The following is a 13,245-nucleotide window of genomic DNA, read 5'->3' as shown; positions in this document are numbered from 1 at the left end:
TCTGGTCAGGGAACTAGATCCTGTATGCTAAAACTAGAAGTTCATGGGCCGCAGCTAAGAAGATCTCGAGTGCTGCAACTGAGACCCGGTGCAGCCAAATAAATAAATAAAAATAAATATTTTTAAAAATGTATAATAAGTAATGAAAAACAGCCTTAAACCAAAAAAAAAAAAAAGTTAAAAAGGAAAGGCTTGGGGGAGAGAGGGAAAAAAAATAAGAAAAGGCTTGAGTCCTTTGGCCCCACCTCTGGCTGGGGACTCATAGCCATGAATAGGTAAAATACTCAGGAGATAGGAGACTTTTCTGGGACTCCCTGACATGAAGGCCCCATACACTGTGGCTCCAAAGCCTGTTGATGAGTCCTTAGGGGCTATCGTTATACTGGGAGAATATGGGAATGTAATAGGTGATGAAATTAAAGTGAAGGTTTGGATAAAAGTCGTAAGGTTTGAACAGGTTTCATGTGAGGTGGTTTTGCCCCCTTTACCTGGAAGGGCAAATGTACTGGGGGATAGATGTTGCATCTGATGGGATAAGGTTCCCCTTACTTAGTATCCTAAAGCAGAAGGCACTGGATCCTGCCCTTCTGCCAGTATAAATGAAATGGCCATGCTAAATGAAAACCAATAACTGCCTGGGGCTTCCCAGGTAGCTCTAGTAGTAAAGAACCTGCCCGCCAATGCAGGAGACATTAGAGTTGCAAGTTTGATCCCTGGATCAGGAAGATCCCCTGGAGGAGGGCATGGCAACCCTCTCCAGTATTCTTGCCAGGGAAATCCCATGGACCAGAGGAGCCTGGTTGCACAGAGTCGGACATGACTGAAGCAACTTAGCATGCATGCAACTTCGCCTGAGCCCACAGAGGTTATTAATTTAAACAGCATGGACTACCTGGTGGACAGAAGGAGATGACTACCTTAATGCTCTGTTAAAAGATATAGTCCTGATGTGGACAGGTCGTCTGTACAATAGCCTCGTATGCAGTGCAAACTTGGGCTATGGCAAAATACCACCGAGCAGTGACCACTGGGATTTTGGATCAGAAAATTTCCATTTACTAGCTTGCTATTGGAAATGGCAACCCACTCCACTGTTCTTGTCTGGAGAATCCCAGGAACGGAGGAGCCTGGTGGGCTGCCGTCTATGGGGTCGCAGAGTCGGACACGACTGAAGCGACTTAGCAGCAGCAGCAGCAGCTTGCTATTGGACCTTAATGGAAACTATGCCTATAACTAAAGGATATAAAATAATCTTGAACCTTAAATACTTATAATATCTTGGGTGATGTCCACTCTCAACCTCTGTTCATGTCATCTGGGTTACGCTGTCTCTCCCCTTAGTCCCAGGTAACCCAGGCCTCACCAATCCAGCGTGTGGCCAGGTGACTGAGATGGGCTCAGAACTGGACAATTAACCAGATCAAGCCAACCTGAATGGGGAATCAAATCTCAGACTTTTGTTGAGGACTTTAGGAAATGGCAACCCACTCCAGTGTTCTTGCCTGGAGAATCCCAGGGATGGAGGAGCCTGGTGGGCTGCCCTCTATGGGGTCGCACAGAGTCCGACATGACTGAAGCGACTTAGCAGCAGAAGTTTGGTAAAAGAGCTCTTTGTTCGCTGGAATTAAGCCTGGGGGGATAGGAGAACTGCTCCAACCGATTTGCTCCTAAAAGAGGAGGGCTTTTTGGAAAATACAGCCAATCACAGAGGTGGGAGAGCAAAGTCTGAGAGGCCTGAATGTTTACACCTGAATCCAGCTATGCCTGAAGTAAACCCTATCCTTCAAGTTTTCAGTTAAAGGAACCCATTAAATCTGTCTGCCTTACCCTGTTTGTCTTCGAGGGCCCTCACAGAATCAAGGAGAATCATAGGTTTAACCGGGAACGGGGGGGGGGTGGGTGCGGGGGGAAACACACGAAAGACACAAAGAAACATTTCTCTTAGAAAAACAACAGAAACAAACAAAAAAGGAACTTCAGACATAGCCTACAGCTCCCCCTAGTGACAAACATTGCTTTTCGGCCCTGGATAACGTGCCACCAGGTTTCCCAAAAGTCTGTGTATATCGAGGTTAATTTAGAACATCTTTCCTAGTTCAAAAATATATAATTGCTGCTATTTATAATCCTGATCGCAGCTCTGTCCCATAATATTTTGTAGTTCAGAACTATAATCCTGAACAAAACATGTCCCCAAATCATGCAGTGAAGTGAATATAGAAGTGCTAGATCATTGGGCTTAGTGGCTCAGCTGTATCCAACTCTCTGTGGCCCCATGGACTGTGGCCCACCAGACTTCTCTGTCTATGGAATTTTCCAGGCAAGAATACTGAAGTGGATTGCCAATTCCTACCCCAGGGGATCTTCCTGACCCAAGGATTGAACTCCCATCTCTGGCGCCTGATAGACCATTAGGAATCATATTTTATAGCTATCAAAAAAAGAGAAAAATAAGAAAGACAAAAATATATAGTTCCGTAGAATTTTAATATCCAGATAAAGATAACTTTCTTGGCTTTCTGTCTCACACCTCCCACCCTTCTTTTTTCTCCACCTCTCATGAAAATGATCAAAGAGAGAAATAAAAAACAAAACAAAACTGTCCCAGCAAGCAAAAAAACTGGAGAAAACGCTATGAACCGAACTGAATATTTGAGAGATTTGGGGTCCGTTGCTGAGGCTAGAGCAGGGGAGGCTGGGGAGAGAAAGGCAGTGCTCCACCTTGGCTCCATAGAGCAGTGGGCGGAGTAGCCCCGGAGGGCTGGGGTCGTGCTGCTCCAGTCCTTGCAGCACCGCCCCTTATTCTTGGGGCCGGGGTGTCTGGTCCTGGCCCTACAGGGAGATGTGCTTTTGCTTCCCCTCTACTCACACAGCATCCAGCCGACAGCCCGTGGCTGTGCTAAGGTGGTCCTACGGAGGGGAGAGGGTCCCAAGGAGGAAGCACAAGATGCTGTGTGCGAACATTCGGGGAGCCTCCATTCCTGTGCACTTCCACCCAAGCCCAAGTGTGAACACCCAGTGGAGAATCACTGCATGAGTGAGAACCCTCAGCATCCTGATAAAGGTAGATCAGGAAGGGCAATCTGGACAAGAACAGTCCCCAGGGACTTCCCTGGAGGTCCAGTGGTGCATACAAGGCAGGAGTGGTGGGTTCAATCCCTGGTTGGGGAACTAAGATCCCACATGCCCCAGCATGATCAAAAAAAAAAGCAAAGTAAACTGTCCCCAGTGGAATGAAGGAAATACAAAAGTACTTAAAATATTCGAATCAATGTCCTCAAAATTATGTATGACAGAATACTGTATTCATAAAAAAACCTGGGACACAAAATGTGGTAAATACATGCAGTGGGATATTATTCGGCCCTAATAAGGAATGAGATTTTGATATATGCTATATCATGGGTGGACCCTGAAAGTATTGTGCTAAGTGAAATAAGCCAGATACAGAAGGAAAAAATCATACGATTCTACACATATTAGGTACTAGACTAGACAAATATTCAGGCACAGAAAGTAGAATGTGATTACCAGGGGATAGAGGGAAAGAAGAGGGAAAGTTATTGTTTAATGGGTACAGAATTTTTGTTGGCGATCATGAAAAATTTTGAGTATAATGGTGAGTTATACAAAATTGTGAGTATACTTAATGGCACTGAACTATACACTTAAAATGGTTAAGAGATAAATTTTATGTTATGTATATTTTACTACAATAAAAAATACCCTCCCCAAACCAACCTGTTACAGAAAAAGGAGCAATTGGAGAAAAAGTGTTCTTAGAAATGTAGAGTATAAAGGCAAAAATTTTAAAAACCCAATAGAAGCAGAAAATAATGGAACAGGCACTGCTTTTAAAAACCTTGTCATTTTAGAAGGCCAGTTAAGGAACTCTCTTAGAATATTTTTGAGGACTCTGGCTTTATAATTATTTCCATCCTTAGTAAGTCTTGGTTCCAAACAAGTCTGTGGCTCCAATGTTAAAAACCAGGCCTGTCAACGCAAAAGCATAGTATTCACTCTACAGCGCAAAGAAAACGGCCCCTGTACCTCATGGCAAGACTGAGTGGCAAGACTTAGGGTCCCTTGGGGGAGAAAGGAGGGCTGTAGGGGCAACCCCAGCTAAGAGACAGTGTTTAACTTTTCTCTTAAGGAAGTCAACCCAACTCTTCAGGCCCTGGAGGATATGAAAGAGGAAAAGAAAGAAGAAAAAATCAGGCCAACATGCTTTTTTTTTTTGGCTGCACCATACATCTTCCCCGACCAGGGATGCAACCCGTACCCACACTCTATATTGGGAACTCAGAGTCATAACCACTGGACAGTCAGGGAAATCCCACATGTTCTTGTCTCTCCTTCTTGGTTTGGAAAAGGGGAGTCCTGGCTCAGTGGAACCATCCAGGTGGATGTGGGGCGGCAGGGCTCATGGAATATACCGGGAGATACCTCAAAGCAGGAGAAGCCTCTTAGGTAGCTGCACCCAAAAGGTCTTCAGGAAAAAGTGCAGAAGATGCAGTGGGAGGAGGAGAGAGAGAAGAGCCTTGAGATGTGGTGTGATGGCCAGGACTCCCAGCTCGACACAGTGAGGGATGCCAATCTGCTGAGAGGCTTCTGAACCAGCTGAGGCCTTGGGTGGAAGAGAGGAGTCATTGATGGCCACGGGCATAGAGGATCAAAAGCTGTGGCTGCCGTGACATGCCCAAGGCCAGATGGGACCTGTTGTCCCCAGCACATACCACCCAGAGGCTGGCCCAGCCCAGCCTAGATGAGAAACCAGCTGGGGATAGCACTAGGGTAGCCCCCATCTGCCACCATGCCCGGTTGCCACCTTGGGAAAAGCACAAGAAGGGGAAAGACAGCCCTGTTGCAAAGACGAACTCGGAAATGACTGAATCTTTACTTCAAAGACAGCATCTAATCTGGAGGAGACAGAGATTCCGCCCTCAGGTTCCCGTCCTTTCAACTGCTGCCAGCATGAGAAAGGAAGGAAGAGCAGTCACAGACACGAAACGCTGGCATTGTGTGTGCATCTGAGCGTGTGTGCAAATTTACAACCCTGCTACACAAACATGAATCAGGGATGAGAACACAGTAAATGGTAAAACACGATGAATAAAAAACAATGGTGAGAGAGGAAACCAGCAAAACATGTGGTTAAGTCTTAACTGCTGCTCCAAATTTTTGAGAAACTCAAAGCAACTGATTAGAGTCATAAAAACAGAAAAGACATTAAAAAAAATAAAAGAGTATTTTTTAAAACCTGAAACTAAAATTCTAGAATCTAGATTATTTGCAACTTGGATTTGGGGTAGGGGGAAGGGATGATGGTGAGTGGAGAGGAAGAAGAGAAGTTTCAAAAGCAAGCCAAATGAAAAACCAAAATAAAATATCACCTCATCTCTGTTAGGATGGCCCTTATAAGAAGAGACAAAGAATAACAAGTGTTGGTAAGGATGTGGAGAAAAGGGAACCCTTGTGCCCTATTGGTTGGGATATAAATTGGTGCAGCCACTATGGAAAACAGTAAGGAGGGTCCTCAAAAAAAGAAAAATAGAACTACCATAAGGTACAATAATTCATTTACAGGTATCTCGCTGAAAGAAATGAAATCACTGTCTCAAATGGGTATCTGCACCCCTACCTTCACAGCAGCGTTATTTACAATAACCAAGACAAGGAAGCAACTTAAGTGTCCATCAACAGATAAATGGATAAAGAAGACGTGGCGTATACACACAGGGGAATATTGTGTGTGTGCTCTAAGTTGTTTCAATAGTGTTCTGATTCTTGGCGACTGTATGGACTATAGGCCTCCAGACTCCTCTGTCCATGGGGTTCTCCAGGCAAGAGTACTGGGGTGGGTTGCCATTTCCTCCTCCAGGGGATCTTCCTGATCCAGGGATCAAAACCACATCTCTTATATCCCCTGCACTGGGGCAGGTCCTTTACTACTAGCGCCATCTGGGAAGCCCATACAACGGAATGTTATTCAGACATAAGAAAGAAAGAAATCCTGCCGTTTGCAACAACATAGGTGAATCTTTAGGGCATTACGATAAGTGAAATAGATAAGGAAAGACAAATACTTGTATGGTCTCATATGTGGAATTTAAAGAAAAACCTGAACTAGGGCAGGAGGTGGGGTAGACAAACAAACCTGAACTTACAGATACAGAGAACAAATTGGTGGTTGCCAGAGGGGAGAGTGAAGAATGGGGAAAACGGAGATGTGTGTATGTTCAGTTGCTAAGCATGTCCAACTCTTTGCAGCCCCACGGACTGCAGCATGCTAGGCTTCCCTGTCCTTTCCTACCTGCCAGAGTTTGCTCAAATTCATGTCCATTGAGTCAGTGATACTGTCTAACCATCTTATCCTCTGCCACCCCCTTTTCCATTTGCCTTCAATCTTTCCCAGAATCAGAGTCTCTTCCAATGAGTTGGGCCAAATAGGTAAAGGTGGTCAAAGGTACAAACTTCCAGTTATAAGGTGAATAAGTCCTGGGGGTAGAATGTACAGCCTGGTGACTAAAGTTAACAATGCCGTATTGTATATTTGTAAGTTTCTAAGAGAGTAGATCTTAAAAATTCTCATCACAGGAGAAAAACTTCATGTGGCAATGCATGTGAACTAAACTTATTGTGGTAATCACTTTTTAATATGTACATATAGCAGATCATTACATTGTACACCTAAAACTAAGACAATGTTATGTGTCAATTATATTTTTTTAAAAAAAGAAACAAACTCCAAGCCAGTCTATGGTGAGAGGAACAAGGGGTTGCACAGGGCTGGGGGTGGGAGAGAACTGACTGGAAATGGCCACAGGAGAACCTTTTTTTAAAGTCTTTTTTAAAAAAATTAAAGTACAATAGATTTACAATGTTGTGTTAGTTTCTGCTGTACAGCAAAGTGACTCAGTTATACATATATATATTCTTTTTCACTACGGTTTATCAGAGGATATTGAATATAGTTTCCTGTGCTGTACAGTCAGACCTTTTTGTTTATCCCAGTTTGCATCTGCTAATCCCAGCCTCCCAACCACATCCCTCCCCCATCCCCACAAGAGCACCTTTTGAGGTGATGAAATGTTCTGTATTTTGATTGGGGTGGTGGTTACAGGAGCATCCATGTTTGTCATAACCCCATCAAACCATATATTTAATATGGGTGCATTTATTGTTTGCAAATTGTACCTCTTTTCTGGCTTTTTCCAGCTTCTAGAACTGTTCTCCTGTGTTCCTTGGCTTATGGCCTCTTCATCCATCTTCAAAGTCAACAGTGTCTTGCTTCAGTCCACCACTCTCTTCTTCTGTCTCAATTTCCCTCTGCATCCCTATTTTTTGGGGGAGTATCCCTTGCGGCATGTAGGATCTTAGTTCCCTGACCAGAGATCCAACCCATATACCCACCCCCCAGCATTTGAAACGCAGAGTCTTAACTACTGGACCGCCAGGGAAATCCCACCTGCCTCCCTCTTTTTTATTTTTTTTATATTTATTTATTTTTGACTGTTCTAGGTTTTATTTACAGCATTGGACCTTGCTTCTATCACCAGTCACATCCACAACTGGGTGTTGTTTTTCCTTTGGCTACATCCCTTCATTCTTTCTGGAGTTATTTCTCCACTGATCTCCAGGAGCATATTGGGCACCTACCAACCTGGGGAGTTCATCTTTCAGTGTCCTATCTTTTTGCCTTTTCATACTGTTCATGGGGTTCTCAAGGCAAGAACACTGAAGTGGTTTGCCGTTCCCTTCTCCAGTGGATCACATTCTGTCAGACCTCTCCACCATGACCAGTCCGTCTTGGGTGGTCCCACACGGCATGGCTTAGTTTCATTGAGTTAGACAAGGCTGTCGTTCGTGTGACCAGATTGGCTAGTTTTCTGTGATTGTGATGAACTATGGATGGAGGTTCGTGACATTGTACAGGAGACAGGGATCAAGACCATCCCCAAGAAAAAGAAATGCAAAAAGGCAAAAAGGCTGTCTGAGGAGGCCTTACAAATAGCTGTGAAAAGACGAGAAGCGAAAAGCAAAGGAGAAAAGGAAAGTTATACCCATTTGAATGCAGAGTTCCAAAGAATAGCAAGGAGAGACAAGAAAGCCTTCCTCAGCGATCAATGCAAAGAAATAGAGGAAAACCATAGAATGGGAAAGACTAGAGATCTCTTCCGGAGAAGGCAATGGCACCCCACTCCAGTACTCTTGCCTGGAAAATCCCATGGACGGAGGAGCCTGGAAGGCTGCAGTCCATGGGGTCGCTGACGGTCACACACAACTGAGTGACTTCACTTTCACTTTTCACTTTCATGCATTGGAGAAGGAAATGGCAACCCACTCCAGTGTTCTTGCCTGGAGAACCCCAGGGACGGGGGAGCCTGTTGGGCTGCAGTCCATGTGGTCGCACAGAGTCGGACACGACTGAAGTGACTTAGCAGCAGCAGAGATCTCTGCAAGAAAATTAGAGATACCAAGGGAATATTTCATGCAAAGATGGTCTAAATAAAGGACAGAAATGGTAGGGACCTAACAGAAGCAAAATATATTAAGAAGAGGTGGCAAGAATACACAGAAGAACTGTACAAAAAAGATATTCATGACCCAGATAATCACGATGCTGTGATCACTCACCTAGAGCCAGACATCCTGGAATGTGAAGTCAAGTGGGCCTTAGGAAGCATCACTACGAATAAACCTAGTGGAGGTGATGGAATTCCAGTTGAGCTATTTCAAATCCTAAAAGATGATGCTGTGAAAGTGCTGCACTCAATATGTCAGCAAATCTGGAAAACTCAGCAGTGGCCACAGGACTGGAAAAGGTCAGTTTTTATTCCAATCCCAAAGAAAGGCAATGCCAAAGAATGCTCAAACTACCGCACAATTGCACTCATCTCACACACTAGTCAAGTAATGCTCAAAATTCTCCAAGCCAGGCTTCAACAATATGTGAACTGTGAACTTCCAGATGTTCAAGCAGGTTTTAGAAAAGGCAGAGGAACCAGAGATCAAATTGCCAACATCCGTTGCATCATCGAAAAAGCAAGAGAATTCCAGAAAAACATCTACTTCTGCTTTATTGACTATGCCAAAGCCTTTGATTGTGTGGAGCACAATAAACTATGGAAAATTCTTCAAGAGATGGGAATACCAGACCACTTGACCTGCCTCTTGAGAAACCTGTATGCAGGTCAGGAAGCTACAGTTAGAACTGGACACGGAACAACAGACTGGTTCCAAATCGGGAAAGGAGTACGTCAAGCCTGTATATTGTCACCCTGCTACTTATATGCAGAGTACATCATGAGAAATTCTGGGCTGGATGAAGGACAAGCTGGAATCAAGATTGCTGGGAGAAATAGCAGTAACCTCAGATATGCAGACGACAACACCCTTAGGGCAGAAAGTGAAGAACTAAAGAGCCTCTTGATGAAAGTGAAAGAGGAGAGTGAAAAAGTTGGCTTAAAGCTCAACATTCAGAAAACTAAGATCATGGCATCCGGTCCCATCACTTCATGGCAAATAGATGGGGAAACAGTGGAAACAGTGGCTGACTTTATTTTGGGGGGCTCCAAAATCACTGCAGATGGTGACTGCAGCCATAAAATTAAAAGATGCTTGCTCCTTGGAAGAAAAGCTATGACCAACCTAGACAGCATATTAAAAAGCAGAGACATTACTTTGCCAACAAAGATCCATCTAGTCAAAGCTATGGTTTTTCCAGTAGTCATGTATGGATGTGAGAGTTGGACTATAAAGAAAGCTGAAGAAGAATTGATGCTTTTGAACTGTGGTGTTGGAGAAGACTCTTGAGAGTCCCTTGGACTGCAAGGAGATCCAACCAGTCCATCCTAAAGGAAATCAGTCCTGAATATTCATTGGAAGGACTGATGCTGAAGCTGAAGCTCCAATAGTTTGTCCACCTAATGTGAAGAACTGACTCATTGGAAAAGACCCTGATGCTGGGAAAGATTGAGGGCAGGAGGAGAAGGGGACGACAGAGGATGAGATGGTTGGATGGCATCACCGACTCAATGGACATGAGTTTGGGTAAACTCCTGGAGTTGGTGATGGACAGGGAGGCCTGGCGTGCTGTAGTTTATGGGGTCACAAAGAGTCGGACACAACTGAGCGACTGAACTGAACTGAACTGAGGTCTGATTTGCTGTGCTTTCTCTAGTTGCGGGCAGCCGGGTCTACTCTGTTGTGGTGCACAGGCTTCTCACTACCGTGGCTTCTTTTGTTGCAGAGCACAGGCTCTGGAGCCCGGGCTCAGTAGTTGCAGCACATAGGCTTAGGTGCTCCATGGCTTGTGGAATCTTCCCAGACCAGGGATCAAACCCATGTCCCCTGCACTGGCAAGGAGATTCTTATCCACTTGACCACTGGAGAAGTCCTCTGCCTTCCTCTTATGAGCACATTTGTGATGGCATTTCTGGCCCACTCATATAATCCAGAATAATCTCCCCATCACTAGATCCTTACTTTTATATACATTCAAACAGAAAAACACAATTTAAGGAAATGAGGTAGGTCTATATGCAAAAACACAGGAAAATGAGGTAAATCTATATCTAAGAACATGAGAAAATGCCCAAGGTATGTTATAAAGTAAAAATAGAAATTAACAAGCAGCAACAAATTAGAAGATATAAAAAGAAGATCCTACAAGAATAATTAAAATATAAAAATGCCAGGGCTTCCCTGGTAGTCCAGGGACTAAAACTCCATGGTCCCAGTGCAGGGGTCCTGGGTTTGATCCCTGGTTAGGGAAATAGATTGAAGATCCCATGAGTTGCAACTAAGACCCAGTACAGCCAAATGAATATTTTCTTTAAAAAAAGACAAAATACTTTCTAATAAACATAACAAAAACCATATCATACCTACATTAAAGAAAAATCTAAAACACTCCAGGATATAACAGTACGCTTGAAGAAATCAACATGTATGTCATACTCTTGCATAGAGGTTCAGGATCATAACATACAAATATTCCATAAATTAATTTATAAATTTTACATCGTAACAATGAAAGTACTAATTCTTTGGGAAAAAACTTAGACAACATGATTATAAAAACTATATTAAAAAAACTCTGTGCATAAGAATAGCCAGGAAAATTCTGGAGAAGGGCAATGAGACAAAGAACGGAAGTAGTTTTCTTCATTATTTAAAAATCTTATAATGTTTTAATAATGAGAACAGTATGGTGCTAGTTCACATAAGGCAGACTGACCAATGGAAGAAGAGAAAGCCCAGAAATAGATGCTTTACATTCAGGAGTGTTCTTTATGATTAATACGGGGGAAAACTGAATTAATTCAATGAATAACAGTAAGACAATGACAGCCAACCAGCACAAAATAAAGTTGGATCCATTTCTGATGCCTCACCTCAGGATAACTTCCAAGTAGGTCATCAAAGGTGAAACTGTAACTCCTTGAAGAAAACATTGGAGAATTCATTTATAACCTTGGCAAAGCAAAGGCTTTTAAGACAACGACTTAATATCCAAAAGGACACACACATACATTTAAAAATGTGTTTGGCAAAAACATACCTGCATTATAAGCAACCACTAGACAAATAAACTAGGAAAAATTTTTTTTTGCAAATTGTATCACAGATCTATAATTGTCCTAACATTTAAAGAGCTCTAAAAACTTATGAGAAAAAGACCAATAACTCAATAGAAAAATGAGCAAAGGATATAAACTATCAATTCACAGAAAATGATATTCAAATGGCTTCCAAACATGAAAATATATTCAGTCTCACTCATAAGGGAAATGCAAATTTAAACTACACTGAGATATTTTTATGCCTTTTTTTCAAATATCAGATTGAAAAATTTTAAAACCAGGCTGTGGGCAAAAAGACGTTCTAGTTATTGTTGGTAAATTGGTATCATCCCTGTAGGGGACAATTTGACAACATCTGTCCAATTTATAGTTCGTAGACCCTTTGGTTTTGCAATCTGCCCTGTAAGTGTGCTTGCACTAGGTTTGGACATGGTTATTTATTAGAGCAATGCTAGTAATAGCAAGATAACTACTTAGCCAAGTTATCATATCTTCGATCAATAGAATATTATGCAGTTTTAATCAACTCTATATGAAACAAGAAATGGAAAGTCCTCCATGATCCATTGTTAAAATAAAATAGCCAAGTGTAGAACAGTGTCACCTTTTTCATAAATAAGGCAACTATGAGAAAATACATTGAGGGACTTCCCTGGTGGTTCAGTGGTTAAGACTCTGAGCTCTCAATGAAGGAGATGCAAGTTCGATCCCTGAGTCAGGAACTAAGATCCCTCATGCCACACAGAACAGCCTAGACAAAACAAAAAACCCTCAGGCAGAAGATATATTTTTATTTGTTTGTGTATGTAGAAATACCTCCAGAGGATACACAAGAGTCTAACAATGGCTGCATCTTTGGGGGAAGTGAGACGACAGGAGACAAGGGTGAAAGGGAGACTGTCATTATATTCTCTTTAGTTTTAATTGATTAATCTATTTAATTATTATGTTTTTGATCCTGGCTGGCAGGATCCTATTTCCCCGACTAGGTACAGAACCCAGTCCCTCAGCAGTGAAAGCATGGAGTCCCAGCCACTGGACTGCTAGGGAATGCCTTATTTTATTTTTTAAACATGTAAATATATTATCATTGATTAAAAATATAAAATAAAATATTTTAAAGAAGGGAAGCAGATTGTAAAGCAGTACATAAAATGATTTATTTTCTCATATATCCATTTTAAAAGCTATTAACAGCAAGACTTTCATTTTTTACTTACACATTTTTGTAAACTTTCATTTCTACAAGAAACGTGTGTTATTTCTGTAATCAGAAAGAACAAAATGGTGATTTTAAATTTATTTTCTAATTGAATAGGGGAAAATGATATATTTGTATGTTCCCTCCTCACTCTATTACAACTGCGAATGAATGGAATCCTGGTTTTCATCTTCTATTTTTTTAGACTCAGTGTTCTTTTCTAATTCAAATGGAATTATTTTTTAAGACTTCAGTTCTTCCAGGAGTTGACTGCTGCCCTGAGATTCAGGCCAGATTGGTTTCAAAAGTCCTTTGTCTCATATAAATTTAAGGAAGCTTTTGTTTGTTTGTTTTGTTTTGCCTACTATTGCAGTGACTATTGCAATGACTCCACAAACTTCTAATTCCTTCTATCAGCTCCAAATGTAATAGCTTTATGGGAGACCGGGGCGTGGG

General features: G+C 42.2%; 1 protein-coding gene across 1 annotated transcript in view; it reads left to right on the top strand.

Annotated features, from left to right (window-relative positions):
- The first annotated feature begins 4,510 nt into the window (after window positions 1–4,510).
- The window catches only part of GUCY2D (guanylate cyclase 2D, membrane (retina-specific)), a 28,569-nt gene continuing 19,834 nt past the window's right edge, over window positions 4,511–13,245 (top strand). The window contains exon 1 of the mRNA XM_010843204.1: window positions 4,511–4,582. Within this exon, the coding sequence (XP_010841506.1) occupies window positions 4,511–4,582 (72 nt within the window). The remainder of the gene's footprint in view (window positions 4,583–13,245) is intronic.

The sequence above is a fragment of the Bison bison genome, unplaced genomic scaffold (assembly GCF_000754665.1).
Source record: "Bison bison bison isolate TAMUID 2011002044 unplaced genomic scaffold, Bison_UMD1.0 scf7180017864180, whole genome shotgun sequence".
NCBI lineage: Eukaryota > Metazoa > Chordata > Mammalia > Artiodactyla > Bovidae > Bison > Bison bison.
The sequence above is the reverse complement of the archived record's forward strand: the minus strand, read 5'-3'. Positions and strand labels throughout refer to the sequence as shown.